The following is a 27,488-nucleotide window of genomic DNA, read 5'->3' as shown; positions in this document are numbered from 1 at the left end:
CTCATATTTCCACTCCCAGGCATGTGAAGGTCATGGTCACAGCTTCAATGGGTACCAGCAGCCACCTGAAATACCCCATAGCATTTTCAGTCCACACAGTGCCTTGAGCTCATTGCAACTGCAATTTTGAGTATTTTTTGCTGGTCCTGAGAAGACAGTTCTGTAACACAGTCTATAATTGGTGGAACAAACAGATATACTGCCCAGCAATGGCCCATATAACTGAGAATGTGTGTGCAAATAACAGAATTTATGCTGAGCTGCATCATCAGTTATGTGCAGATTTGTAAGATGCTTAACACAATTGGCAAAGGTTTTGCAGGTTGCATTACAGCAAAGGTAGGACTATGAGCCCAGTTCTTGATGAATTTGTAGTATTTTGTGCTAACACATAATGTTACAATGGCCAAATGTGTCAGTAAAATCTGGATGGGATCTACTGATAGGCTCCTCAACAATAGAGGTAAACTTTTGACTTGTCCTGGCCTGTAATTGTCATAAACAAAGGAAATAGAACTAGCCAGAATTGAACCAGCTTGACCACTAAGCCATAGAGCCCTTTGATTCCTCTGCTGACAACCCATGATTACACCTGCTACCCACCAAATTTGGGCTTGGGCCAGCATGCAACCACTTGTGGTCTGTTTGACCATGTCCAGAACAGCAATACTTTTGCTGCTCAGTTGTCCTAGACATCTGTAAGGATGTCAAGGGCACAGGCACTTGTGGCTGTGGGAATACAAATGTAAAACTGCTATAAGGCAGCAACTATCTACCCTACAACATCTAACTACTATCCTACAGTGACCAAGGCCTTAAGGGTGATGGCAGGCTATGTAAGTACAGTAGAGGCAATGCTTTAAGGCATGGTATCTAAGTGGTTACTGGCTGTAAGGCCTTGTACAGTGAATAGGATGCAACAAGAGGTAATCAACCTGGGTGTTACCATGGTTGGTTGGCCTCCTTATGTATTACAGGGAGTGTCCTATTTACAAATATATATATGCAATTCTTAATCCAATGAGAACCCTGCTCCAACTGCGGCCTTACTCATGCATACGTGTCACTGATGTGTCATAATGATGTCATCAGGTGGAGGTGGCTACATATGATGAATAAGCGCAGGTGGGGACATGGCTTGGTGCTTAGCATGTGATATAAGCGCCAAAGTCATGTGACTGAAAATATAGTCCAATTGCCTTTGTTTAAAATTGAGAAAATAGGGAATAAATCCTTTGGTATAAGTGTGTCTACAACATCAGTGTATGACAAGTTACCTTATGTCATAACCTCCTTACTTATACCATTAGAATCGCACGATTTTCTATTGTTTTTAGTATTTTTTTCGGACTTGATATCTTTTGTTTTTTGATCACGTGATCTCGGCGCTTAGATGCCGCGCCAAGATGCCGTGCCAAGGGCGCTTAGGAGAAATCCACGCTTCTGCGCAGCCCGCAGCAGGCCTCTCATTTGTCTTCTATACCTCTTTCTCTCACGCGCACAGACCATGTAAATAGTGTGCCTTGTCTATATATACAGCAGGAAAATTGCTTGGAGACGCCAAGTCAATTTTACCTCATCTCATATTCATTGAGGAGGATTAGTCAGCCAGCTAAGTAGCAGGCCCCCAGTAGTACTCAGATGCTCACCACCCCTTAACTCACCACACCTCCAGGCCTAAGGCCCTCTTGCATTAGTTAGTAGTAGTAGTCCGCCCTAAGCGGAAGTAGTTCAGCCTTATTAGTTAGATTACGCATGTGTTGCTTGTAGTAGTACGGCCTTAAGCGCCCAACCCCACCAGCGTGTGCCCACCTTACAGTGGTGCATGACATTGTAAAATTGACTTCCTGTAGGCTTTGATTGACAACAAGAGGACTCCCAGTACTAGCACAAGGGAAATAACCGTGATTGGGGCCACTTTGCGGAGCATAATAATCAAAAGCTCCCCACCCCCACGTAGTACCAAATTGCTATAAGGCTGACAAGCTCTAATCGCCCGCATACCCTGAGTTTTGCCGGAACTCAGTACTCAGCAACCCTAGACCGCTGAAATACCCGCTTGCTGAAAACCCGCCCATATCACAACCACCAGGTCTGTTGATTTGTTGTAGGGACAGTCCAACGCTAGGTACTAGACGCAAGGGTTTAGCGCCAGTCCAGTACAAAAAAAACCGCTCATAAGTCCTGTCACAGGCACCTTCCCCCACACCGTCTCCACAATTCCCTCCACTTGCTCTGGAGTCCCACACCCTTACTCCCGGCCTTCCTCTTGCTCCTCTCAACGTTCCATTCCATCCCACTCCCAACCGGCCTCTTGCAGCACATCTCCCGCTTTGCAAGACTTGCCCAGGATGGAACCAGAGCCATCCCCTGCCGCTCTCCTTGAGGCTATCACAGCCCTCACAGCCACAGCTGGGTCCCTGCAGGACCAAATCCGCGCCCAGAGCCAACAAATCACCAAGCTTAGGGCCATATGCAAGGAAACAGCAGACCTCCTTGGGGATAAGGATCAAGGAGCCCCCCAAACCCAGCCTGGCCCATCAATTGGGCCTATCACCCCTCCTACCCACTCAGGAGGGGAAGTCCACACTCCAGGCACGGTTAGGCCTGGACTCAAGGCCCCGTTTTGCCCCTCTAGAGGAACGGGTTATGACTCAGAAGAGGAAGAACCCAAGCAAGCCCCAAAGAAAGAGCCTTGCGGAACGCCTAGGAGCTTAAGCTCACTCACCCTGTTCGATTCAGGGTCCAGCGTAAAGCGGCCCAAAATGGAACCCCAACCCATATAAGGGGGACTCCAGGGGAAGAAAGGCAACCCAGTGGCTAGACCGCATGTTACTTTGGGTTGCGCTTCATCAAGACCAATTCAATGAAGAAGAGCAGATGGTTGTGTGGATCCTTTACCACATGACAGACAAAGCAGCTGATTGGGCGCTCCCCCTCATAGGGGCCATTATCAAGAACAAGGGGAATCCTCCCACTACTATCCTGGCCTTAACAGCCAAATTCAAAGAAGCCTTTGCCAATCCAGACGCAAAGAGGGCGGCCGCCAGAAAAATTGCCGCGCTTACTCAGACAACCACCACATCTGAGTATGTCACTGAGTTCCAAAACCTCATGGCGGAACTTGACTGGAACACTGAGGCGTACATTGCCCAGTTTTCACGCGGCCTTCACTGGAAGGTAAAAAGAACTCCTGTCCACCAAGGACAACATTCCCAACAATGACCTAGAGGCCATATTTGCTGCCTTGGTCAAATTGACAACACCTGTCAAGAAAACAAGGAAAACCGTCCTAAGAAGGTCCCCACCAAGTCCCCGGTCACCGCAACCACTACCACCACCCAGCAGGTCCGCCTTTCTGAGGACCCTAACTACGTCACACCAGAAGAAAGGGATTGTCATTGCGCATCAGGCCTTTGTGTCAAGTGCGGCCAAAAGGGGCACGGCATCAAACAATGCCCCAATGGTTGGAAGGCCACAATCAAGGAGGCAGCCAAGGTAGCTGAGGAGGAGTCGGGAAAAGAATAAAGTCAAGGACTGCTGCCAAGCCCCCGACCCAAAAAATGGACAATTTAGATAGTTTAGAATTTGTATCTCTTGCTCTGGATTCAAATAAAAAACCCTTGTTATTCATTGATCTATACGTCCAAAAATTCCCGGCAGAACCCCTCAAAACCCTCATTGATTCAGGAGCCACATCAAACTTCTCCCCTTTGATTGTGGAAAAATATAAAATCCCAAAAACCCAACTCAAAAATCCACAAGTTGTGAGAATGTTAGATGGTACTATCTCTCAGACTGGTTGCATTTGGCACCAGGTTCACCTCACCGTCTTGGCCAATGGCCACACCCACTCCATCCCATTTCTTGTTTGCCCATTGGCAACACCCCGGCAATCCTAGGCATGACATGGTTAACGGCAGAAGCTCCTTTGATTGATTGGCAACAGGGACTAGTCACATTCCCTGAACAAGTTCAAATTGCCTCCAAGGAAGAAGTGGACTCAGATCCTTTAGCAGACCTTCCCCCTCAGTACCATGAGTTTGCTAAAGTTTTTGGCAAAGAAGAATTTAAGGTCCTCCCTCCACAGGGAGTATGACATCTCTATAGACCTTGTCCCAGACGCCAAACTGTCCCCTGGCCCCATATATGGCATGACCGACGCAGAATCAAAGGCGCTAAAACAACATATTGACAAGGGATTAGCAATGGGCAAGATCCGCCTAGTACTTCCTCAGCAGGCGCCCCAGTCATGTTTGTAAAAAAGGCTGATGGATCTCTCCAACTGGTTGTTGATTACAGGAAGCTGAATGATGTAACTCACAAAAATGTCTACCCCCTTCCAAGACAGGACAACCTCATGGCCAAATTATGGCACGCCAAAATATTCACAAAGCTTGACTTGCGCTGGGGTTACAATAATGTACAAATTAAAAAAGGCAATGAATGGAAAACGGCTTTCAGAACCAAGTATGGGTTATTTGAATACTTAGTAATGCCCTTTGGCCTCACCAACGCCCCAGCTGCTTTCCAACACTTTATGAACAACTTATTCCGCAACCTTATTGATGTCACTGTTGTCATCTACCTGGATGATATCCTGATCTTCTCAGAAAACCCTAAGGACCACCCAATCCATGTCAGAGAAGTCCTATCCTGGCTAATGAAGAATCAACTGTTTTGCAAATTATCCAAGTGCCACTTCCACGTTACCACAGTGGATTACTTAGGAATTGTCATTTCACCAGCAGGCTTCTCCATGGATCAGAAGAAAATCAAGGCTGTCACCACCTGGCCCCACACCCAGAACTGTCAAACAAGTCCAAGCCTTCCTAGGTTTTGTCAATTACCTCCGCCGCTTCATTCCTAATTTCAGTTCTGTTGCACGCCCCTTGCACAACCTTACAAGGAAGGAAACCCCCTGGTCATGGGGTACCCTAGAAGAAGTAGCATTCCAGGAACTGAAATCCGGTAGCCATGGGAGCAATTCTTAGCCAAAGAGGGAAGACAACCGCTTACACCCGGTGGCCTACATGTCCAAATCTTTCTCCAGCGCCGAGGCTAATTATGACACCCACGATAAGGAGCTCCTGGCCATAATAAAGGCATTAGAGGAATGGTGGATTTTCCTAGAGGCAACGGACAGACCAATCCAGGTTTTCACAGATCATAGAAACCTGGAATATTGGATGCAGGCACGGACGTTTAACAGAAGGCACGCGTGTTGGCGGATCTTCCTGAGCAACTTCAACTTTGAAATACACTATTGCCCAGGAAAGCAGTCAGGAAAACCAGACGCCCTGTCCAAGATTTGGACTACACGGACAGCCCTCAGGAACCTGAGATCATGCTCCCAGCAGAGGTCTTTGCCAACCATCAGAAGCAGAACTCAAGATTGTCACAGAAATCCGAGGTAAACTGAAGGATGACCCTCCCTGGAACCCATCATCCAGTTCCTGACAGAAGACGCAGACAATGCACCCCCGTCCATCCGCAAAGCGTATAGGGATTACAATTGGGAGGAAGATCTACTCTGGTACCAAGGAAAGCTAGTGGTCCCAGACTTGGAAATCCTGAAAGAACGCTTGCTCAGAGAATTCCATGATTCACCCCTAGCAGGGCATCCTGGGCAACAAAGAACCCTGGAGCTCCTGAGTTGCAACTACTGGTGGCCAGGGATGAAGTCATCTGCCAAGGAATGGGTGGAATGTTGTCCTACCTGCCAAGCCAATCGTCGCGCCCATGCTCCTGTCATTGCCCTGAAGCCCTTAGAAGTTCCCCCCTTCCCGTTCCATACAATATCCTACGACTTCATTACAGGATTTCCCAAATCTAGCGGGCACAATGCAATCCTGGTGGTAATTGACTCCTTCTCCAAATTTGGCCATTTTCATCCTGACCACAAAGAAGATCACAGCCAAGGGCCTAGCAGACCTGTTCACTACTCCGTTTGGAAACTTCATGGATTACCAGTCAAGACCATATTGGATCAAGGAACCACATCACAGGAAAGTTTCTCAAAGCCCTCTACCAACAGTTGGGAATCAAGCCATCCTTCTTGTTGGCTTATCACCCAGAATCAGATGGCCAAACAGAACAGGTCAACCAATTCATTGAGTTCTACCTCAGATCATACGTAGCAGCCAATCACTCAGACTGGGCTACTTGGCTCCCCTTGGCAGAATATGCGTACAATAATGCCAAACATGCCGCCACCGGGAAAACGCCTTTTGAACTGGTCTATGGGAGGAACCCAGTAATGAACCCGTCAAACGTTCCAGCCAATGTCCTGGAAGCAGACGCCGTAGCAGATACCCTAGCCCAGGAATGGAAGGAAGCGGAAGCAGCCCTGAGAATGAGCAAAGAACAATGACCAGGAATCAAGGAACCGTGCCGGAATACTCAATAGGCAAAAGGGTTTGGCTAGATGGGAGAAACATAGAACTTAGGACCAATTCAAACAACTAGACCCCAAGCAACTTGGCCCCTTCAAAGTCATTGAGAAAATCTCTAGCCACGCCTACTGCCTAGAGCTACTGGAATCTCTGAAAATCCACACGTGTTCTATGTGGGATTATTATCCAAGAGCCACAAATCCCCAAGTCAGCCTTTTCCAGAAAAGCCCCCTCCTGAAACAATAGAAGGGGAAGAAGAATATGAGGTTGAACAAATCATTGACTCTAAGCAACAAAAGGGAAAATGGTTCTATTTAATTAAATGGAAAGGGTACGGACCAAGGACAATTCATGGGAACCTGAAGAACTGCTGGAACACAGCCAGGAAGAGATCAAGCACTTCACATATGATGAATAAGCGCAGGTGGGGACATGGCTTGGCGCTTAGCATGTGATATAAGCGCCAAAGTCATGTGACTGAAAATATAGTCCAATTGCTTTGTTTAAAATTGAGAAAATAGGGAATAAATCCTTTGGTATAAGTGTGTCTACAACATCAGTGTAGGACAAGTTACCTTACAAGGACAATAGTGTGGGAACTTTCCCACCAGAAGGAACAATATTCCAGCAAGGATCACATGACTCAGAGTAGGTCAGGTGACCTCAAATCAATTCATTCCATAATCACACCTAGGAGGACTTGACATTTAGCAAGACAGTGATCTAGACATCAATCTTAAAAGCACAAGTTAATGTCCCCTAATGTCCTGGACACAGTCAAACAGACCAGTACAAGTGGTTTCATGCTGGCCCAAGCCCAAATTTGGGGGATAGCAGGTGTAATCATGGGTTGTGAGCAGAGGAATAATAGGGCTCTATGGCTTAGTGGTCAAGCTGGTTCAATTCCAGCTAGTTCTATTTTCCTCTGCTTATGACACCTAAACCGTGTGCAAAAGAGGGCAATGTCATGACCCACTCCATACTTTTCCATGAGTCCTGACCTAGTCAAGCCTCCAACACACTCATCTTGCATACCAACTTGACTGCAAGCATGCCTATACTCCCACTTATGCACTTGGAACCTCTTGGTTCCCACATATAGGGTACTTATGGTTGACATGGCTGGACTTAGTGATATTCTCTAAGTCCAGGTCACATGACCTCTCCCCCCCAGTCCTTTATCAAATACTATACTAAACTACTACAGACTTGAGATGAGGGATGACATAGTCTCTTCTGGAATAATATATTATTCAGACCTGTCAGACACACACATATACCTGGAATCTATTCCAATTTTCTCAATTTTAAACAAACACAAATGGACAACATTTTTGATCACATGACTTTGGTGCTTATAATATCCTCCAAGTGCCTTGCCACATCCCCTCTTTGCTTAGTCAGCTATGTAGCCACCTCCACCTTGATGACATCATGGGTGACATGCATGCCATGAGCAAGGCCACTGATGGAGCCAGCTTCCTATTGGTTATGGTTCTGCATTTTGTATTTGTAATAATTCCACCTCTGTAATATATAAGGAGGGCAATCAACCATGGTAATGCCCAGGTCAATTACCTTTTGTTGCACCTCCATTGTACACAGGCCTTATGCCCAGCTCTCATTAAGTCACTAAGCCACTTGTACACTGCCTTAAGCAGTCTCCTCACTGTATTTAGGTAGTAGCCTGTTGTCTTAAGCAACCTTCTCACTGTCACAACTCAGCTTGGACCTATGATACAAGTGTGGCTTAAATTCTGTGGCCTATCACCAATGGACTATGAGAATGGGGTAGAGGGGCAACAAAGGCCCAAGAGTAATGATGATGGGGTTGAGGGCAACAAGGGCCTGGGTTATGATGCTTAAGTAATATGCACTATAGCCAACTAAGGGCTTGGGCAAAGGGATAGGTGAATGCTGAGGTGAATTGACAAGGAGGTCAAGTCTTGCTGTTCTAGCAGCAACTTGACCTGGTTTATATACATGAAGAGAGCTGCATCAAAAACAACAGTAACAAAGTGTGAGTCATTTACAATTTTACATCATATATCAAATATGTCATGTGATCTTGATGACTCATAAATGTATACCAAAAAAGGAAACTGTCTCAGAAAAAATGGTAGAAAATGGTAGAAAATTATGTCATGCCCATGAAGGTGACACTCACTGTGGTTAGTTAGTTAGATGTTGCAGGTAGCTCCTGCACTGCCTTACACAGTTTCTACTTGCACTCCACAGCCAAAAGCACCAACTCCCTTGATGTTCCACCTGATGTCTAGGACAAGACCTTGCCTGTGGGCTACCCTAACATTGGCCCATAGCAAGGGGGCAGGGGAGTGCAACATCCCCCAGCAACATGTATTATTCACATATCACTGTGCATCATATACTATGTATATCTTTGACAGTTGATATATATGGTAATAAAACTTCCAGATATGGGTTACAACATGCACTTGTCATAACCCATATCTGGAGGGGTTATTACCATACATATCCACTGTCAAAGATATATATAGTATATATGATGCACAGTGATATATCAATAATATAAGTTGCTGGGGGATGTTGCACTCCCCCCGCCCCCCTAGCCGCGGGCCAATGTTAAGGGAGCCCGCAGGCAAGGTCTGAATAATATATTATTATAGAAGAGATTATGTCATCCCCCCCACCTCAAATCCGTAGTAGTTTAGTATAGTATTTGATAAAGGACTGGAGGGGGGGAGGTCATGTGACCCTGGTGGACTGTCAGTCTCTAAGTCATGAGCCCTTAGAGTAATGACAGTTCTGACTGCATATATGTGAGTATATGCGGCCTTCTAAAGACTGTGGAATATCCTATTAGTAGGGGTGGTCAGGAGACATGCCAGCAACATGCACTTCATAGTTGCTAGACTATTTGTTAGGAGTTGTTTATTCCTGATAAACCTAGCATATATTCTGCATATTCTGCACATATTTTACTTATTAATACTAGTTCTTGATTATTCCCATATACTCTTTGTATATAGTAATTCCTTCTTCCTCCAGTACTTACACAACTCTTAACATAAGTAGCTTGTTAGTTGTACTTAGGTAGCTACTCACACCTTAAGCATCACTCTCACCATAGTATAGTTAGTCATTGCTGCCTTAAGCAGCCTTCCCCCTTTACACTTGTAGATACATGGCTGCAAGCACCAGCTGTGCTAGACTTGGTCTGGGACAAGGTGGGGGCTGGTGCTTGTGGCTGTGTATCTAGAAGTGAGAATTATGTAAGGTAGCAACAAACTATCCTAAGGCAATGTCTAACTATTCTACAGCAACAGGGATACTTATGGTATTGAGTAGCTACCTAAATACAATCCAGAGCTTGCTTAAGGCAATGTAGAGACTATTTACTGGGTGCATTACTGGACAGTATGGCCCTTGTACAATGTGAAGATGCAACAAGAGGTAATCAACCTGGGGATTACCATGGTTGATTGCCTTCCTTATATATTACAAAGGGGCTGTACTATTTACAATTGAATATGCAATACCATATCAAGTAAGAAGCCTTCTCCATCAGCAGCCTTATTTGTGCATATGTGTCACCATGATGTCATCAAGGTGGAGGTGGCTACATAGCTGACTAAACAGGGGAGGGGCATGGCAAGGGGCTTAGGGTATGACATAAGCACCAAAGTCACATGATCAAAAGTTGTCTGTTTATCTTGTTTAAATTTGAGAAAATAGGATTAAATCCTAGGTATCCATGTGTGTCTACAACACCAGCCCACCCTTGTCCCAGCCCATACCCAGGACAGTAGACAAGCTATTGGAGAAGGATGGAGGTAATACAAGTTACTAATGTATATCACTGGTTGTGCACACTCTTGTTGCAAACAGTCTCTTGCAAACATTCCCAAAAAAGAAATACACTGCCACTCAGAGGATACTTGAACTCTATCTCCATCAAATTTCTATATAATCACACAGCTTTTTGTGTATAGATTTGATATTATAATGCAATCTTATGTTACTAATAGACCTAAACAATTTGGCCACTCAATCATGAGCAGAAGTACTTGGACTGTGAAATCAGTCATGTGTGCAATACCTTTTTGGATGACTGTATATTTGTTTTTATATACAATGTGTGTCCCCATCAGCTACAGCGTGTGCTGTCTCTTGCCACTTTCTGCTCATAAATTACTTCTGTTGGCCACAGGAAAGACTGCATGACCTTGCTGAACCCCACCAACAAATATAAACACCAATTAGCACCAGGCTCCTTTATGTAACAAACATTCTTTCTTGCTGCAGGTTTGGGTTTTAAGCTTCAGACCAGGGGAGTGACCTTGCACAAGCAAGGCAACCGGTTTGCTGCCCTGGAGGGCTCTTGAACAGACGCCGCCCTTACATGTTAATCAATGCGGATGTCTCCCCAGTTAGTGCAAAAAATAGCTTCTACAGTTTTGATGAAACCTGGTTTACAAGATCACAAGCAACCCTCTCTTGCACACATCCCCGATTGCAACAATCTTGTTAGGAGAAGAGTTTGCTAACCGACGTGTTACCTTCTTGATTTTTCTTCAAAACCTGGGAAATAGTGCAAGTATTTAGTAGACTTCGCGGTACTGAGCAAAAGTCTGACCTTTGCGACCGCAAACTCGAAGTCCTCCTGAGTCACATGCTGGCGACGCTCACGTAGCGCATACATTCCTGAATCAAAACAGTCAGCCTTTCTGATGGGCTTGCAGCTATCAAATGACGAACCAGCTTCCGTACAAATACCCCGAACCTCAGCCCCAGAGCATTGACCCATTTTCTCTGCCAATGCACGCAGATTAATCCCCCGCTGCAAGGACATCTGTACGCAATTAAATGAGTTTTTCGAATATAGCCAAAGCTTGGACATACCTTTCGGGAGTGAATTCGTAAAATTGAAACTCTTGCCTCGGGACCTGGAGGTGGGAACTCAATCTTCCTGTCTATACGTCCGGGTCGGAGTAATGCTGAATCCAGTATATCTACGAAGCATGAAAATCATTTATTGAAATGCTGAATTGAATCACTCACCTATTCGATTTGTTGCCATGATCACCTTAATGTTCTTGGTTGGCTCAAACCCGTCCAATTGATTTAAAAGCTCGAGCATAGTTCGCTGGACTTCGGAATCCCCACTGCCACTCCCGCCCTCACCTCGAGAACTACCAATGGAGTCAATCTCATCCATGAAGATGATACTTGGAGCGTGTTCACGAGCCATGACAAATAACTCTCGAACCATTCGAGAGCCTTCTCCAATGTACTTCTGGACAAGTTCGCTTCCAGAAACCCGAATAAATCGACAGTCAGTATGGTGCGCAACAGCGCGAGCCAACAACGTTTTGCCCGTTCCAGGTGGACCATACAGCAGTACGCCCTTGGGTTGTGCGATACCCAGAGATTCGAAAAGCTCAGGGTGTTTCACCGGTAACTCGATGACTTCCTTGATTTCCTTGATCTGCTTGTCCAATCCCCCCACCATATCATACGTGCTATCCGGGACCTTTTCAACCATCATTAACGAAACAAGTGGATCCACTTTGTTCGGCAGGATTTTGTGAATCTGGTAAGAGTCTGAGCGCAAGGCAACCCGAAGGGTGGGGGTGATAGCTCCAATGTCAATCTCTGCATCCAAGTCGACGACTGAAAATATCGGGGGGGGGGGGTTAGCCCCGCATACAATGGAGCTTTTCTGTTGACTGCTTACTATATTTCCCTTCTGGCTGAACCTTTACGAGAACTTTGTCTTTGCCCATAACCTTCACTACCTCGCCAACATAAGAACCAGGTTCTGAGAGAAGCTGGAGCTCCTCTCGAAGAAGCCGCACTATTAAATTTTTCAGCATGAGTTTTAAAGCAGATCCTATCTCAGTACTAACCTCGCGCATTCAGTTTGTTGCGCTGTGCTTCCAACCGGCGTAGATTCTGAGTTTTAACGTTGATTAGATGTTCTGCCGCTTCGATTTTAGCTTGATAATATGATTTGACGCCTCCCCCTGCGCGCGACGCCCCGAGTGCGGCCGGCATCCTTGGTATCCGCTACTGAAGGTGGTGGTTGGGTATGAGAGGAGTGGGCTCGAGACGCGTCAGCGTCACGTGATGTAGTACATATCACCGTGCCTTGCTCCCAGTTTGCCCTACGTCACGCCATGTACTCAGCCAGTGCTTGTATTAGAACGCAAAGCATTTTAGCACAGCGATTTTGTGGAAACCAGCACAGTCATAGAATTACTCGCGACTATCTCATCCGCGCCGTGGTCTATACATGAGTTTGTGGTGCCCACCAAGACTGACCAAGCTGAGATCGCAGACTCCAAACTTCCCACCACCCTTCCTTGATATGCTTGCCAATTATTCTAACTCATTCAAAGCGCTATTTGGGCTTTGTGTAGGTGACAAGTACCTATGGTCTAATAATACCCCATGCTCTGGTATAGTCCATTTCTAAGCCCTGATCGGCCTAGCAAAATACCCTGAATCACGTCGACCAGCAAACCCGCTTGGTAAGCTTACGGAATCACTTGCTGTACGGCCCCCGTTTGTTCAGCTATCAGCCCTTCAATAACCCTATCTATGATGGTAGCCTGAGAAGCTTGCTTCCAACTGATTCCCTCCTTGTCGATCAACTTACTAAATCGAGGCACGGAAGCGCTCACGCGTCCTGATCGGGTTCGGATTGGTGTTCCATTTGTCCTTGCCCATACCCTGCTGTTGTTCATCCAGGTCAACCAACAAAGCACGGAGTAAGTTCAATACCACAAACTCCCTTACTCTGCGAATGGTGCTCAAGCGCCAACACGCATGTAAATATCGATATAATTTTACAAGCCCTGGGGACATGATAATTTCGCCAGGGTTGTTGCGTCGACTCTTGATATTGCGGAAGAATCCTTCGCTGAGTTGCCGACCGGCTGGCATAAAGCGATTCTTGCTCTGGGTCGGCCTTCTTCAGTGGCTCTCGCATGCACCAGCCGCATTTGTCACTCCTGAGGGCCCTGTTTGTAAAACGGGTAATCACTCGGTCATCCTGACTTCCATCCTCAATGTTGGTGCCAGTGATTACATGGTCCTACACCTGTTCCAATAGGAAATACACAGAGCTTAGCAATCATTTGAGCCAAACCGTATGGCACGATACTTGCATATTACTTAGAAAACACGCACCAGGGAATATCATTGCACGCGTGCTACTGGCTTCTTCGTAAGTGTTATAGCTTCTCCTAGACTCTCCCGAATTTTGCCGTAGCTCCTGATCGTATGTTCGTAGCTTACCCCGATTAGGTAGATCAAAAGACTCTCGCAAGTAGCCGAGGACACAGCAACTGATCTTCTCCTTCAATTTGTCTGGTGAACTCTACTTCAAAGTCGATCATGTTATGACTTCATCCGAAGAAGACTTCCACTCTCTAGGGAAATTTCGTTAGGCGACTGGCGCATCCAAGCCGGTGGATCTGATCAACGCCACCACCATGCACCACGTTGCCTTGACACCCTGTCAACCTCATCAGTGCAAGTTCGAAGTAACTACCGATTGATACTGTCAAGAATCACGATCGTATTAAAATATGTACTTGATTTATGCCTATTAAGATTGGTAGGATGAACAATCCTCCATCAACCACACTATAATTCCGTATGAGGGCAATGCTCAGCCACATGTATATTTTCAAACAAAATGCCTCAAGTAACTCAACCTTTACCGGTGTACCTTTGTTTGGAGTACCAAATCCATTTGAGAATTATTCAGAAGCCGGTAGGTGCGCACATCTCGCGATCACGCTGTTGTCAATGTGCCGAATTCGCACAATCCAATGACCGATCTCCAGATTCCATCTCTGAGGAGATACGTTACCCTACTGTACCAGGCAACTTGGTAACTACCCCAGGAACAATCAGAAGCCCTGAGCTTCAAGTTGGAGTACAAACCTTAGGGATGCTGGGAACGCATAACCTGATCAAAGTTGCACTAAAACCCATGCGCACCTTACCCAATTATTCGTTCAGGCCATTTAACTTCTTTGTCTGGGTTAGCAGCATAGCTTGTGGGGAGAAACCTTGTCGTTGGATTTGTAGTGGCGTGTGAGACTTACAGAGGGATATCACCTTGCCTAACAGCCCGGCGTATTTAAGTATCGAACTGAAGCCAGTAGCTCCCCATCCACCATTCAAGTGTTACCGAACCTAGAGTTGCACTAATTCCCGCCATTCTATTATTCATACAAAATGATTCCCATTACTCCTACAAACATGGTTGTTAGTAGCAGTTTTGGTCACTTCTTCGAAGTAGTTTCTAACCAAGTCCCCCTAACACTCACTCTACTACAGGGGCAAGAAGTCTGGGCACGAATGCCAGGCCGTCCAGGCGAGCCCATGGGAGTCGAAAGCAACGTAGAGTTGATGGGATTCGTACTATCAGAACACTGGCTTTCGAATCAAAAGGTAAACTATGACGTCCATGTTAAAAAGGGGGCGAGTGATTTATTGATACCAACTTCACCCAGGTCTGGAGATGCAAAGCGTTTGAGTCCCACGGGGTATGGACTTCTCATCCAGAGGAAGAAGTGTTGAACATCAAGTCGATCCGCATGCCCCTATCCAATGGCGCCCAATTCAAGGTATAGAACCTAGGGCGGCCTCAGTGATCAAGAGTACTGATACAATTCATTATAGTATCAGCAACAGGTCAGCATTAGACCTGCCACCGATCACTGGGTCGTCAATGGGAATATTGTGCCGAAAACCGGCCGTATCGAGGCTGGCTGGTGCGAGCGGTCTCCGGTAAGCACCATTAATTAGATTGGTCGTGTGTTACGCCTGACGATACTTGCACCCTGAAGTCTTCAAATGGGTCGCGACTCAAGTATTCATACTGGGTTAGGTGCGAACTCCCAGGAATGCCTGCAACTTCCAAATGGTACCAACAAGAGGACCTTGAATACAGCCTTCCAGTTGCACAAGGAGTTCCGCGAAGGTAATTAGCGATGGCAAGGTTTTGCGACGCAATTGGATAAATTTATGTATTTGTATAAATCATCCTACATGTAAAATTTAAAACCCGCAGTCTGGGGAAAAATATCAGCCTCCGCACATAGAATTCGCGATAAACAAGGAAAGGTCAGAGAAGCCACATTTTCATACCACCATTCTGCTACTAAGCCGAGCTTTCCACCCACTCAAGCAAAACGCAAAAGTGGATAAACTAGCGCAGAGGTGCGCCGGCTGAAAGTACAACCCAGCGCATAGAATAGGGCCAATCAACGAATGGATAAACTCGTTTTCATCCAAATAGAGATGAAAGGATATCTTGACGCACGTACCTCCACTACGCATAGAGGTGTAACACATCAGTTGAGAGAGATCTGGATGTACAACCAATGTTAGTTGCCGGAAAGCAATAATGAAATGGGGCGGAAAAATCAGTAGAGAGTCATTGGTATTGAGTTTCCACAAGGTGTAAACACGCCTTCGGAAGCAGAACTGATAGTTGGTTCATCACCAAAAAGGAGTATGGAGTTCGATGAGAATAATTTAAAACTCACCATGCGACTTTTTGGTACCACCAGTGGACTGTGGACGAAGGGAATGAATATGAAGATAACGGCGGACTCAAATTTTGCAGGCCGGTTTGGTTCTGGCCAGCCCCTCCCTGGATCACGTGCCATCAAATGGAAAATTGTTGTGAGGTCCCTAAAATTGCGACCGGCTACTATACACAACAACCTCTCAACCAAAACAAGATTATGGTGAGTTTGATCACTCAGTGTTGCTCATTGCTATGAAGACACTTTCCCATAACTTGAGCCGGCGAGGCACTCAATGAGCCATGCTCTCACATGCATCACCAACGGAGCTTTCTTCTGAAATTATATACTTGAACGTTCCATTGACGCACTACTTTCTTAGGGTTGCGAATAATGTTATCAGCCGGTATGTAACACTCATATTATCTACCCAACTCAGAAGACGAAGCCGAAGTGGGCGATACAATCGCTGAGCCCTACGCTTTCACACACCACCCGCTGATTCCATGCTCTTCGAGCCTTCATGAACGATCAATTTCATTGACTTGCCCTTGTTATTTATCATTGGTACCTTATGTCTTGCGATCGGGTAAGTCAAATCTCTTCTAAGCCTTTGGCTCCCGTGATGTTTTTAATACAAGCATATGTCTGATTCTGGATGACATGTTATTTCCTGATCGTCAATTTTGACAGACACGTTATTTGTTTTTCGAGCCGCTGACTCTCAAATTAACAGGTCCTTTGCACAAAGCACGAAAATTAACCAAGGTATATCGACGAAGATCGTATTCTTCAGAATAATACGTTTTACACATAGGCAAGGCGTCCCATACTCCTGCATTCAGTGACCCGGCTCGATTCGTCGTTATATCTTATAAAGAACCATTTTTCTTTCTTTCTTTGATTCTGTATATTCTACGACGTTACGGGGCTGGGCCCTCTGGTGCGAAGTATCCACCAGGCGGCTACTGTACGATGAGACATGTAAAACTACTGAAAAATTGATATTTAATGTAATCATAAGCATCAATTCAAACATTATCCGAAGCATACATATATGGCACCTTCCCAAGACCCAAACAATTGCTCACCGAACAAGTTCAGCATTTCGATCTTATCCAAGCAAATTCTCGTGATGCCTTGGCCAATATCTTTCTATCCTTTTTTGGCTATTCGGTTAATACGACACCATCTTGTGGGGAGATGATGATACAAGCAGTCACTTAAACCGTTTCCCCGCATGGGACCCACATTGATCATCCAATATGTATCCCGCCGGCATCAGTCTAAATCAGTTCAAGGCAAAATTATCACGCGCGTTGGCGATCTAGCCACGATTCAACTCGAAGGCATTTCTCTGCAGGTAAGGTTGCTCGTTACCTCGAAGTCATTGAACTAACACTATATTCGGTGAATCAGTCGCCCTATTGTCCATGCCAACCATACATCTATACCATAGCTCTGCAAAATGAAGGGCCCCCGAAACGCCGAATCCGATGGGATCTCTCTCGATCCTATCTCTTCTCAGTTCGAACCACCGAATATGGGGCAATCAAATTAAAACCGAGTACACACCGGTCACGGATCATACTAGCTAGATGCGTGAACATCTCGACTGCATAGACTATCATATCCCCGAAAGGGGTATGACTACTCCAAGATCCGATTCTCACGAGACCCGCTTTGCCAACATGATATTCCACTTTATCGTGCCCTAAAATAATGATAGCAAAACACCCGAGAAATGAACCTGAGAATCCAAGCTTTACTGCTGAGGATAAAAGCCCGCGGACGGTGACACCGGATGGTTGTCTCCACTGGCATCTCGACTCACTGAATCTTCAGAATGCAACTCAGCTTCTTCATCCCCACACTTCTCCTATGTTTGACTAGCTTCGCTGCCGGAGCCCCCGCCGCGTCTCCTCAGTTCAAGCACTTACTGACTGGAACTATCATCACTTCCCCATCTGAAAGTTCGTCCTTTATAGAGAGTCCGTATGGACACCGCCTCACTGCAGCGGGTTATTTGGGGTATGTTTCATCAAACGACTTGTGATAAATATTTCGATACTAACTATCGCTTTAGCGGTAACTGGACACTTGCTACCACAGGACAGAAGATTGCCGACGTGTATCCTAATGTAGGCGGGGATAGCGGTGTACAAGACATTACAGGAGTTTTGCATGTAGATACCCGGATGACTTGGAAGCTAGACGACGGGAGCTACGTGTGGATGCATGCACTCGGTCAAGGTGTAGCGTACGTCTCTGACGACCTGTACATGTGAGTCCTTTTGCCATTGCAGCATCGTTGGAACGGGTTGTTTTGGACTTAACGGAATTTCAGCGAGCTTGAAACTGATTCGAATAAATACTCTTGGTTAAACAATAAGTACTTCATTGGAACCGGGACCTTCAACGGTGCTATCTGGACTATCAAATTGTTTGGGGTATGTTTCTCGGCTGATATACCCTGAAGAATAACTCAATATTTTCATATATTTCTCAGAAAGCCTGAACACGATATCTGCCTGCCATTGGCTGTAACTTATAACCTGAATTTAGAGAAGGGAATTATTTTGATTTTCATAGATTGTGAAACATGGTTGAACGTGGTTAAGCAGAGTAGGTGTGATGCATATGTTGGTTCCGTACGGATGGCGACTACAGTGCGTCTCTACAGGGAACGATATCTCAAATTGCTAGTAAGTTACACCTCCCTCAAAATAAGGATCCCACGTTCACCCCCTTGGATGTGGATGAACTGACCGTGGGTTTTTTATGAACAAGTTATCAAATTAGGTCTGGTCCTGAAACAATCAATATTTCTCGTTTCATGTATATGTGAAAATATCTTTTACAGAATATTACTCCGCATTTAATGTACATAAAGCCGCCCGTCCCTGAACGTATGACCTGGCATTGGTTGCACTCGTCATTGGGGTATGCCTAGATGCAGACACGTGATATGTTTTAGTGCTTCGGAAAGCCAGGGCCAGTGAGTTTGAGTAAACGACCACCGTAATACTAAGATGAGTACCTCATCCTTACCATCTTCCTCTCCGTCTCCTCTTCCATTTGCGCCAGCTCCCACGCGTGTCAAATTCCACCTAGAAGACACCCTTTTTTCGCCAGTGCCATCACCCCTCTCCTCAGCGTACAACAGTGACTCAGAACCTGCCAACGACACTGTTACGTACTCAGATACTAGTCTCAATGTAGAAGAAAAGTACACCATAGCATCTGGGCTCGCAGCTCGGGTCGATAGCTTAGAAGATGCTCCTGGTACTCTCCCTGACGAATACTACGACGCTGCGATGGCACCATGGCGTTCTGCTATACGAAGGCGGCTGGTGAAGAACTTGAAACATGAATCAGAGTGGATCGGTCGTATGCAGGTACGATTTGCGAGGTAGTTGACCACGGCAGGTTGTTGACCCTGGTCCCAACGTTAGCGGAAAATTCGGCGACCTTTTCTCGACACCTATTTCGTTTATACCTCGTCCCTCGGAACTCACACATTCTTTATGATCGTATTGCCTACCTTCTTTTTCTTCGGGTATCCAATGGTCGGATTTGGGTGAGTTAATGTCTCATTTCCCACAAGAAGTCGGTTCCAAGTGATGTCATTCTAGCCTACTATACGTCTTAGCTGCTGGGGTATACTTTTCGTCCCTTATCAAAGACTTGATCTGCTCGCCTCGCCCATTTGAGCCTACCGTTACCCGTCTTAGTACGTTTTCCTAGTTAGGTCAAGTTCAGATTATTGATTTAGCAATGTTCGGCGGGACAGCTGTAGGCACTCATCAGTGAGTCTATGACATTCAAGCTTTGGACGATATTCTGACACATCAAGAAAGCCTTGAATATGGCTTCCCTTCTACTCATTCCACTAACTCGGTTTCAATCGCACTCTATTTCCATACTCTTTCCCACACCGCCCTAGTGAATGGAGTAATATCTCCACTGATGTACCACATAATCCAAGTCTTATTGGTGGTCTATGCTTTCAGCATTGTCTTTGGTCGGTTGTATTGCGCGATGCATAGCTTCACAGATTGCATCGCCGGCATTGCAGTTGGCACCGCCATCTGGGCAGCACAGTTGCAATGGGGAGGCACCTTCGATACCTGGGTCACTACGAGTGGCTGGAGTGGTAAGTGAGTAGCTAAGAACTGTACAACGATACTCACCGCTTTGTTAGTCCCTGTCATAATCCTCGTAACTGGCCTGTTCCTAGTGCATCGTCATGCTGAGCCTGTTGATGACTGCCCTTGCTTCGAGGACGCTATTGCATTTGTGTCGGTTGTAATGGGTGCCGTGATTGCCCATTGGCATTTTTCACAGTTGATTCTTGCCCCAGCCCAACTTTCCACTTGGTCAGATTACTTTATCTCTCGGACTCCAGGATCAAACTTCACAACACCCTATGATGTTGGGACCTTTGCATTCTACACGATGCTCAAGATGGTTGTTGGCATTACAGCAATCTTCTTGTGGCGCATCGTGGCCAAGCGAGTATTGCTCACCATTCTTCCACCTATCTATCGCAAGTTTTCGAGCGAAGTCGGCCCCCTCCCCACTCGCCGTTGGTATACCCCAGCCACTGATTATGCCGAGGTTCCTGCGGACGTCGCTCATCTAAGGTCCGTCCCTAGTGTTATCGATCTCCCCAGTAGGGCCAGTGTAGTCACGTCGGGAGTTTTGCCGCGCGCACACATCTATCGCAAATTTGAGGCCGAATCCAAGTTGCGAAATGGCAAGAGTATTCCAGGGAACACAGGGATGCAGATGGTAGAATGCGAGATCGCACCTACCAACGGAGTTGTGCGAGAAGAGAAAGTCAAACATTATGACGCAGATGGTAAGAATCCTTTTACAAGTTTATTCAAACGCACCTAATTGCCGGCCTGTAGTTTTAACCAAGGTTGGAGTTTACATGGGTATTGGTGGTATTGTAGTCGGTGTCATACCTGTTTTGTTTGAGACACTGGGCTGGGGTGTGATGAATGGCGTTCAAACTAGTGGTTTGTAATGTATTTAACAGTTCTGCTTTGTAGCCTTGTTGGCCGACGCACGTTGTAGTCACTTCATAATTTTGTAGATATGTTACTTAATTAACCATCTGATGACGCACTTTATTTGTAATTCCACTCATTTGTTGATCTTACCCACCATCCGCCACGATGGGGAAGCAAGGCAAGTCTTCCGCTACCTCAGGGACGAGGAAAAAACATGCCAGAAAAGCTGTGAGTCAACGCCGCATGTATTTCAATCGCACACCTAAGGTACTATCCAAAGGCCACCCATGACCCGTCTATTGCGATTGTGCCTGCAGCCAAGTCACAAGGAAAGGGGAAAGGTAAAGGCAAGAACAAGGAACCACGAGTAAAACAATATATTCCCCCACCGAAATACAAACCCTTGGTCGATGATCCAATCGAATCTTTATCAGTCGCTAGCGTTCTCCCACCGAATATGGTGTTGTGCTTCAAAGGATTGTCGAAGAAAGACCCAGTAACGAAGATGAAGGCGCTGGATGACCTAGCCACCATGTTAGACGATGAGAGCTGGAACATCGCTTTGCCTGTTTGGGTGAGTAGTATTTATGTCTGCCCGGCGATCTCAGCAAGTTACTAATTGCAACGCAGCTTTGGCATTTTGTTTCACTCTCTGTGCATCCAAATCGAAGATTGCGTGAGTCAAGCGCAATTATTCACTCCAAGCTGTTTGAGCAGCCTATCCTGCGGGATGAGGCACAGTCTTATATCCTAAGGGAACCCAACGCTGGTACGTTCCTAGCGGCCTGGGCTCTTGGAGCCAACGACGTTGTGCCTACTATTGCAAATACACTGAGGGTTTCATGGGATTTGAATATCACCTGGCACACAACAGCCCCGCAGAATCAATTCATAGATATCCAGGACCATGTTGAGTACTTGGTCGCAACCCTCCTCCAAGCTATCATAGATCCTGAACAACTGTATCAAAACTTCGCGCCTCTATTAGCCGCGTCTTCCAAGGACCTTATCGACGTGGTCGACACGGGAGAATATTTACGGGACCGCAATGGTCGGATTCGGACAGCGGGTTTGAACTCGATTACATGGATCATTGGTATGGGGCTTCATCGAATCTAAACCATCTGCCCTTACCTTTGATCTAGAAGGACCTTCAACTATTGCGCATTCGGTCTTGCTCGGACCTTTCCGTGAACTCCTCTCATCAAATATATTACTCGGCACCATACTATCCGCTCAACCATCAGTGTTCGGCGCTTCTGATATAGATGACGAAAAAAAAGAACCAGTATCGTGGGGGTACGAGCAACGAGCCGTCCGTATGGCTGGGTGGAAGCTTATCAAAGAATTCGTGAAATATTTGCAGTATGTATTATCGGCTTTAGGAGCTCACCAAAAAAACTCACAATCAAACAAAAGGAACAATCAAACAGATATTGTCGAGGAAATTTCCAACGATGATACTCCACTTCCACTTAAGTTAGGTTATCTGCGTAACCTTGGATGTGCCGCACTGCGCTCGGCCTGGGTAGAAACTGATTCTGTTGTACGGACTTCAATGTGGGAGGGGCTCTTACCACTAATTACGGGTATGTATGCATCTTGGTTCAGCAAAGATACGAAAATCACAAGATATCGTAGTATTCCCGGAGGTTTGGGACATGGATCCTATAAATCAGGCTTTAATCGGAACTAGCCAACATACCGCGGCTGAGAGCGATAGCAGCGAAGATATTGAGGACGGTCCCATGGAGACGGTCCCAAATGGTGCCACAAGGTCCCACCCGGCCACAAGCTACAGCCACCTTGCCTTTAACGATTTTTTACATTTTCTGGAATTGGGGTGCCGGGGCTCTGCAACTCAGTCTTACCCAGCTATTGTAGTTGTCTTGTCGACCATTCCTGAGGCGGTATGTGGGAAACTTTGCCCCTTTCTGCAACGTTTAATCCAATTATAGATATTTCCGTATGAACCCAATACCCTTGAGCGCCTTTTCACATCACTTTGGGCCGCGTATGATGGGAAGGCGCTGAGTGTATTACCTCGGGATAGGGAGCCCGCTGGAAAAGCCTTTCTTTCCTGTGTTCTAGATTGCGTCATCTTTTTCATTCAAAAGCTCCATACGCCCACTCAGTTGTTACAATCTGAACACAGGTCAGAGCTTCAGCCTGGAAAGGCAGTAGAACTGGTGCCTCTGAAGTGGATAGCGCGCATAATTCAAGAGGTTATTCATGGTGATCTGTCCCAGAACGTCCCCGTAGATACCGCCGGTCAACTGATCGGCGAATCGATGAAGAAGCTAGAACATATTAGTCCAGGTTAGTACTCGAACTTTAATTGATCGAGAGGCTTACCCCTCTCGTAAAGATATGACCAGATTGGCCTGGCGTGTTGAATGGGAGCCAGTATTGATTCAACACCAACCACAAGCTGACCGAAATGAAAGCATTATCAAACTTCTAGGACATATGAGGTCTGCGGCTCGTGGGGGAATAAACCAGGAAATAGTCGACAAGATATTAAAGGAGAAAGTTCAAGTCAAACTTGAGGGAGTTGAAGGCTGTGATTCGCCGACAGAACAGGCCCGAGTCCTGATCAGCCTTTGGGAACATCTCAATTCCGTGACAGCACCTTGGCTGGTAGAGGTTCGTAAAGGCGCCAAGCGGCTTACTATGTTGATCCGCCAACCTGACGATAGGTTACCGATCAAGTATGGAATGCAGAAGTTCTCGATCGTATGGTTCGTATTGAGGAACCCCGGGGAATCATCATTTTCTTGAATGGGTACCTCAGTGCGCCTACTGCATCGGAGAACTGTCGCCGTGCTATCTGGAGCCAGTTTCTGAGCGCCTGCGCCGGTGCCTCGGCATTCTCGGTGCTTCGTGACATTCTAGACCTCGTAGGTACCGCAGCACTCACAGTCGACGAGGTCCCGGCACTTTTCGACCTAACCAAATCGTGGATGGTTGATCTTGCTCAAGGAAATCCAACAGACGGCGCAACTTTGGGATCTGTCCTCGTTCATTGGAGTAAGTTAAGCGATGGCTAAAATATATATCCTCAGTTGACGATTGCAGAAATATGCCTCAGCCAAACCCAAGCTTTGGAAATTCTCGAACTTCTTTTATCTGCTTTTATTCTACATGCTCGCGAACTTCTATTCAGTTCTAGCGATGTCGTCTCTCCCGTGATCCAGCCGATTGCCCATGTTCTGGATATCGTTCTAACGAGCGACACATCGCTGGATTTCTATACTTGGCCTACCTTGAATTTCGCGGACGCGGGCGCGCTGTTACGCATACTTCCCAATTTGTACGAGGCAGAAGTCCCCTTTGCTCGATTCTATCAATGGGACAGGGCTCTGAAGTCTTGGTCTACGTATGCGCCCGTTGAACTCCAATCTGAAAGTGACGCGCGGGCGAGAGAGCTGATTCGAAGCTTATTGATTAGTTGCAGCACCTCATTAAGGTATGTGCCCATCACCCGATATATGTTTGTGTACCGGTAGGCTAAATTGCTGGGTTGGTCCAGCGCTCGTGACGTTTTAACGGTTGCAGTTCGATCAGCCTTGTACTTGGATGAAAAGATGATCCTTTTGGAAATGATTCCATCACAATACGACTTCGACCAGAATTTGGACGACTTAAACGATAACCCTAGTCCTGTACTGGCTGAATACGACCCATTGGTCAGGTTAGGCGACCGTGAGCCTGATAGTCTCGCTCTCGCCACCTATGATTCACACGGCCTTTCTAAATACGCACGCGTCGGAACAATCTTGGCCACGACATTGTCGGAGGATCGGCACCTTGCAAGGGATAATCTCTGGACATTCCGCCACCTACTGGCACTTCAGCAATTATCTCTCGATTTTGTTTCTGCGGCTACTTGGCCATCTGAAGTCTTCAGAGTGGGTGCCTCGAGTCAGGTGCACACCCTACTTGGTGTTTTAGCGCCACTGGCCATCTATTTGGGGAATTCACTACTCGCCGACCACTCTCTGGATTGGCATAAGCAGATTATTTCGCGATTACAGAATCCCGGCTCCGACCCTGTAGCCCCGCAGAATGCCGAGGAAGTTATCCATCAATACTACTCAATTGCAACTCGTAACTCCCCGACTTCCCGTGATTTGAGGCTGCTGCGCCGTATCATGCAATTTGTTTTGCGTGATGCGGAAACGGATATTTTAGATTTATGGTCCGATTTCGCTCAGTCAGCATATAGCCACTGTAAGAACACTTGTTTTGCGATGGTTTTTTTCGTCAGCACTCAACATAATATTCTTAGACTCTGAAGCTGCAGAGGCAATTGGGTCGGTTCTTTCAGCAAGAGGTGTGGAGAGTTCACGATTGGATAGGTGGAGGAATGAGATCGCCAGTCGCATACCCGGGGTTTCTAGCAATAGCATCAACCAAACTGGATTGCCTTTATTACGGGCACTCAATTGTCTCGCCCCCCCTCCTGAATCAGGGATCGTGTTCATGCCACAGCAGAGAGCAGTTTATCTCGTCCAAGCTTTACAAAAATGGATGTCGGTGACGAGGAGCTTGACACAAGCATGGAGGCGCTGGTAACTGTTCTACTAGGTCATCTCCTTCCAATCCTGCAGACAATCCGAGGAGCCCACTGGGAATTCATACTGGATGTCCTCGAAAACAATCTTAGTGTACGATTCCATATGAGATATCGTTAACGAGAGACTGACCGGGGATTAGGTGGAAACGAGCATTACAAACCTCTATCTTTTATTGCAAACCCTGAGGGCGATAACAATCATTCTCAATCTGATTACAACAAATCAGCAGCTCACGGAAATTTGGGCCCCGAGGCAGCACGATATATTCCAAGGCATACTCCAATTGTTCTTAAACTCAAGTGGTTTGTTGCCGTTGTTCGAGATTTGACCTGGCACTGATTTGATCCCATAGGTGACGCAGAGGACTCGGAAACGCGAGTCAGGTACAATTCCTACCTTGCTGAGGTTATCCAAGCTATACCCTCGGAACAAATCCATCCTGACCTTTTCGAGAAAGTGCGTCTGTTTCCCTAGATTGATTTTTTCCTCCGAGATGGCACTGACTCTGATCAGCTTTTTTCACTCGTTTTCAGCGAGAGCGTTCCCATAAAACTCACTGCTCACTATTTGGCAAGGAGAGCTCTGTCGCAAATAACGGAGCAACGAGTTCTGGAAGCTGCGGTCAACGCACCATCTGTGTCTCTGGCAGAGACGGATGTACAGGCAGAGAAAAGTTTCGAATTACCCCACCCTTTGGTTGAGAAATTAGTTTCGTCTGGTTCTTCGCAAGCCAACTATTCGAATGTGAGTCAGAAACCCTCCACGAACCGCAAGTCTCAATATTTTAGCTCGTTTCAGATCGATTTGTTGCTTGCCTGGTGGCTAGCGCTGGAATTCTTCGATAAAACTGTACGAAAGTTTCTGTTTCAACACATCCAGTCCCACTAAAGCGCTATGACTGTTAGTCATTGAAGATTAAGCAAGACTATTTCGACCAATTGCGCAGGCTGAACCTGGTCAAAACATCACTACTTCCATGTTTGTTCAAACTGCTCAATCTCGGGATATCAGGAGAGAAACCTTTTAACCTGAGCCCTTGGCAAGTTGATGTCTTTTATCTGAATCGTAAGTGTACTTTTTCGATTATTTCTGCGCTGACTATGCTTGAAATAAGTGTACGATAATTCGTTCACTTCGGCCGAAAACGTACTCGCAGCACATATTTACTTCAAGTCGTTGAAGTTTATCCCAGCGTTGATCCGCGCATGGTACTCAGAATGTCAGGATCGGCAATTGTGCGCCTCAGTCTCAGCCTATACGCGGAATTACTTCTCGCCCACCTTGATCAACCAAGAACTTGCCCATTTCCGCGCCTCCGCGGCTTCTGCATCTGAAATCCTTGTTGACGATACATTCACTGTCAAGGTAGCCCCAAGTGTAAACGAAATTAGCGCAAGCTATGCGGTTGATGAGCAGGAATCGTTTGAAGTAGCGATACGGCTGCCAAATGAATATCCTTTACGAGCTGCCGAGGTAAAAGACGTAAGAGGGGTTGCAGGTATGGAAAACCGGAGAAGGGCGTGGCTCTTTGGAGTACAGAATATGGCACAGGTAAGCTCATCTGTACTATACTCAATCCAGGCTAATCTCGAGATGACGAACAGCAAGGTTTAATTTACGATGGCCTAGTAATGTACAAGAAGAATATCGCCGGCCATTTCGAGGGAAAATCCGAATGTGCAATCTGTTATTCGTGAGCCAAACTTGCTGGTTACATGGCATCGAACTAGCTCACGAGTGCCCTCTTTGTTAGTCTAATAAGCGTAACCGATCGGACGTTACCAACTAAACCTTGTCGGACCTGTAAAAACCTTTTCCATGCAAGCTGCCTGTATAAGGTAGGTTAATAAATTGGTCGAACGCTAGCACATGTCTTACGTGGTTTTTTAGTGGTTCAATACCAGTCATACCTCATCCTGTCCTCTATGTCGTTCCGATATTTTCTGAATGTCTAACGTC

General features: G+C 46.3%; 8 protein-coding genes across 8 annotated transcripts; 7 read left to right on the top strand and 1 right to left on the bottom strand.

Moving 5' to 3' along the window:
• Window positions 1–2,351: 2,351 nt before the first annotated feature.
• Window positions 2,352–2,786, top strand: RhiXN_08551 (uncharacterized protein; the record flags this gene model as incomplete). Its single annotated transcript, XM_043328367.1, has 1 exon — window positions 2,352–2,786. One exon carries the CDS (start codon window positions 2,352–2,354, stop codon window positions 2,784–2,786), a length of 435 nt encoding a protein of 144 aa, XP_043183752.1.
• Window positions 2,787–2,829: 43 nt separating this feature from the next.
• RhiXN_08550 (Retrotransposon-derived protein PEG10) lies at window positions 2,830–3,528 on the top strand (the record flags this gene model as incomplete). Its single annotated transcript, XM_043328366.1, has 2 exons — window positions 2,830–3,180; window positions 3,283–3,528. 2 exons carry the CDS (start codon window positions 2,830–2,832, stop codon window positions 3,526–3,528), a joined length of 597 nt encoding a protein of 198 aa, XP_043183751.1.
• Window positions 3,529–3,563: 35 nt separating this feature from the next.
• On the top strand, window positions 3,564–4,870 carry RhiXN_08549 (Reverse transcriptase (RNA-dependent DNA polymerase); the record flags this gene model as incomplete). The annotated part of the gene is made up of 4 exons (XM_043328365.1): window positions 3,564–3,783; window positions 3,819–4,032; window positions 4,091–4,258; window positions 4,303–4,870. 4 exons carry the CDS (start codon window positions 3,564–3,566, stop codon window positions 4,868–4,870), a joined length of 1,170 nt encoding a protein of 389 aa, XP_043183750.1.
• Window positions 4,871–5,033: 163 nt separating this feature from the next.
• Window positions 5,034–6,373, top strand: RhiXN_08548 (Retrotransposable element Tf2 protein; the record flags this gene model as incomplete). Its single annotated transcript, XM_043328364.1, has 4 exons — window positions 5,034–5,221; window positions 5,275–5,413; window positions 5,454–6,036; window positions 6,084–6,373. 4 exons carry the CDS (start codon window positions 5,034–5,036, stop codon window positions 6,371–6,373), a joined length of 1,200 nt encoding a protein of 399 aa, XP_043183749.1.
• A 4,531-nt stretch (window positions 6,374–10,904) lies between these two features.
• On the bottom strand, window positions 10,905–12,434 carry RhiXN_08547 (AAA family ATPase; the record flags this gene model as incomplete). The annotated part of the gene is made up of 7 exons (XM_043328363.1): window positions 10,905–10,958; window positions 11,014–11,081; window positions 11,136–11,229; window positions 11,280–11,389; window positions 11,439–12,050; window positions 12,115–12,234; window positions 12,287–12,434. 7 exons carry the CDS (start codon window positions 12,432–12,434, stop codon window positions 10,905–10,907), a joined length of 1,206 nt encoding a protein of 401 aa, XP_043183748.1.
• Window positions 12,435–14,630: 2,196 nt separating this feature from the next.
• Window positions 14,631–18,446, top strand: RhiXN_08546 (uncharacterized protein; the record flags this gene model as incomplete). Its single annotated transcript, XM_043328362.1, has 9 exons — window positions 14,631–14,660; window positions 14,733–14,846; window positions 14,909–15,022; window positions 15,078–15,185; window positions 15,245–15,378; window positions 17,822–17,959; window positions 18,015–18,212; window positions 18,276–18,378; window positions 18,438–18,446. 9 exons carry the CDS (start codon window positions 14,631–14,633, stop codon window positions 18,444–18,446), a joined length of 948 nt encoding a protein of 315 aa, XP_043183747.1.
• A 514-nt stretch (window positions 18,447–18,960) lies between these two features.
• Window positions 18,961–20,963, top strand: RhiXN_08545 (dihydrosphingosine 1-phosphate phosphatase; the record flags this gene model as incomplete). The annotated part of the gene is made up of 7 exons (XM_043328361.1): window positions 18,961–19,326; window positions 19,384–19,508; window positions 19,564–19,661; window positions 19,704–19,737; window positions 19,789–20,084; window positions 20,133–20,792; window positions 20,845–20,963. The coding sequence occupies 7 exons, from the start codon at window positions 18,961–18,963 to the stop codon at window positions 20,961–20,963; spliced, it is 1,698 nt and encodes a 565-aa protein (XP_043183746.1).
• A 151-nt stretch (window positions 20,964–21,114) lies between these two features.
• Window positions 21,115–27,226, top strand: RhiXN_08544 (E3 ubiquitin-protein ligase listerin; the record flags this gene model as incomplete). Its single annotated transcript, XM_043328360.1, has 20 exons — window positions 21,115–21,177; window positions 21,230–21,523; window positions 21,580–22,045; window positions 22,095–22,314; window positions 22,369–22,538; window positions 22,591–22,859; window positions 22,908–23,268; window positions 23,318–23,595; window positions 23,649–23,979; window positions 24,028–24,418; window positions 24,482–25,182; window positions 25,241–25,265; window positions 25,424–25,619; window positions 25,669–25,831; window positions 25,882–25,985; window positions 26,043–26,273; window positions 26,328–26,378; window positions 26,435–26,594; window positions 26,644–27,080; window positions 27,134–27,226. 20 exons carry the CDS (start codon window positions 21,115–21,117, stop codon window positions 27,224–27,226), a joined length of 5,004 nt encoding a protein of 1,667 aa, XP_043183745.1.
• Between the last annotated feature and the right edge of the window lie 262 nt (window positions 27,227–27,488).

Source organism: Rhizoctonia solani, chromosome 10 (assembly GCF_016906535.1).
Source record: "Rhizoctonia solani chromosome 10, complete sequence".
Taxonomy (NCBI): Eukaryota; Fungi; Basidiomycota; class Agaricomycetes; order Cantharellales; family Ceratobasidiaceae; genus Rhizoctonia; species Rhizoctonia solani.
The sequence above is the reverse complement of the archived record's forward strand: the minus strand, read 5'-3'. Positions and strand labels throughout refer to the sequence as shown.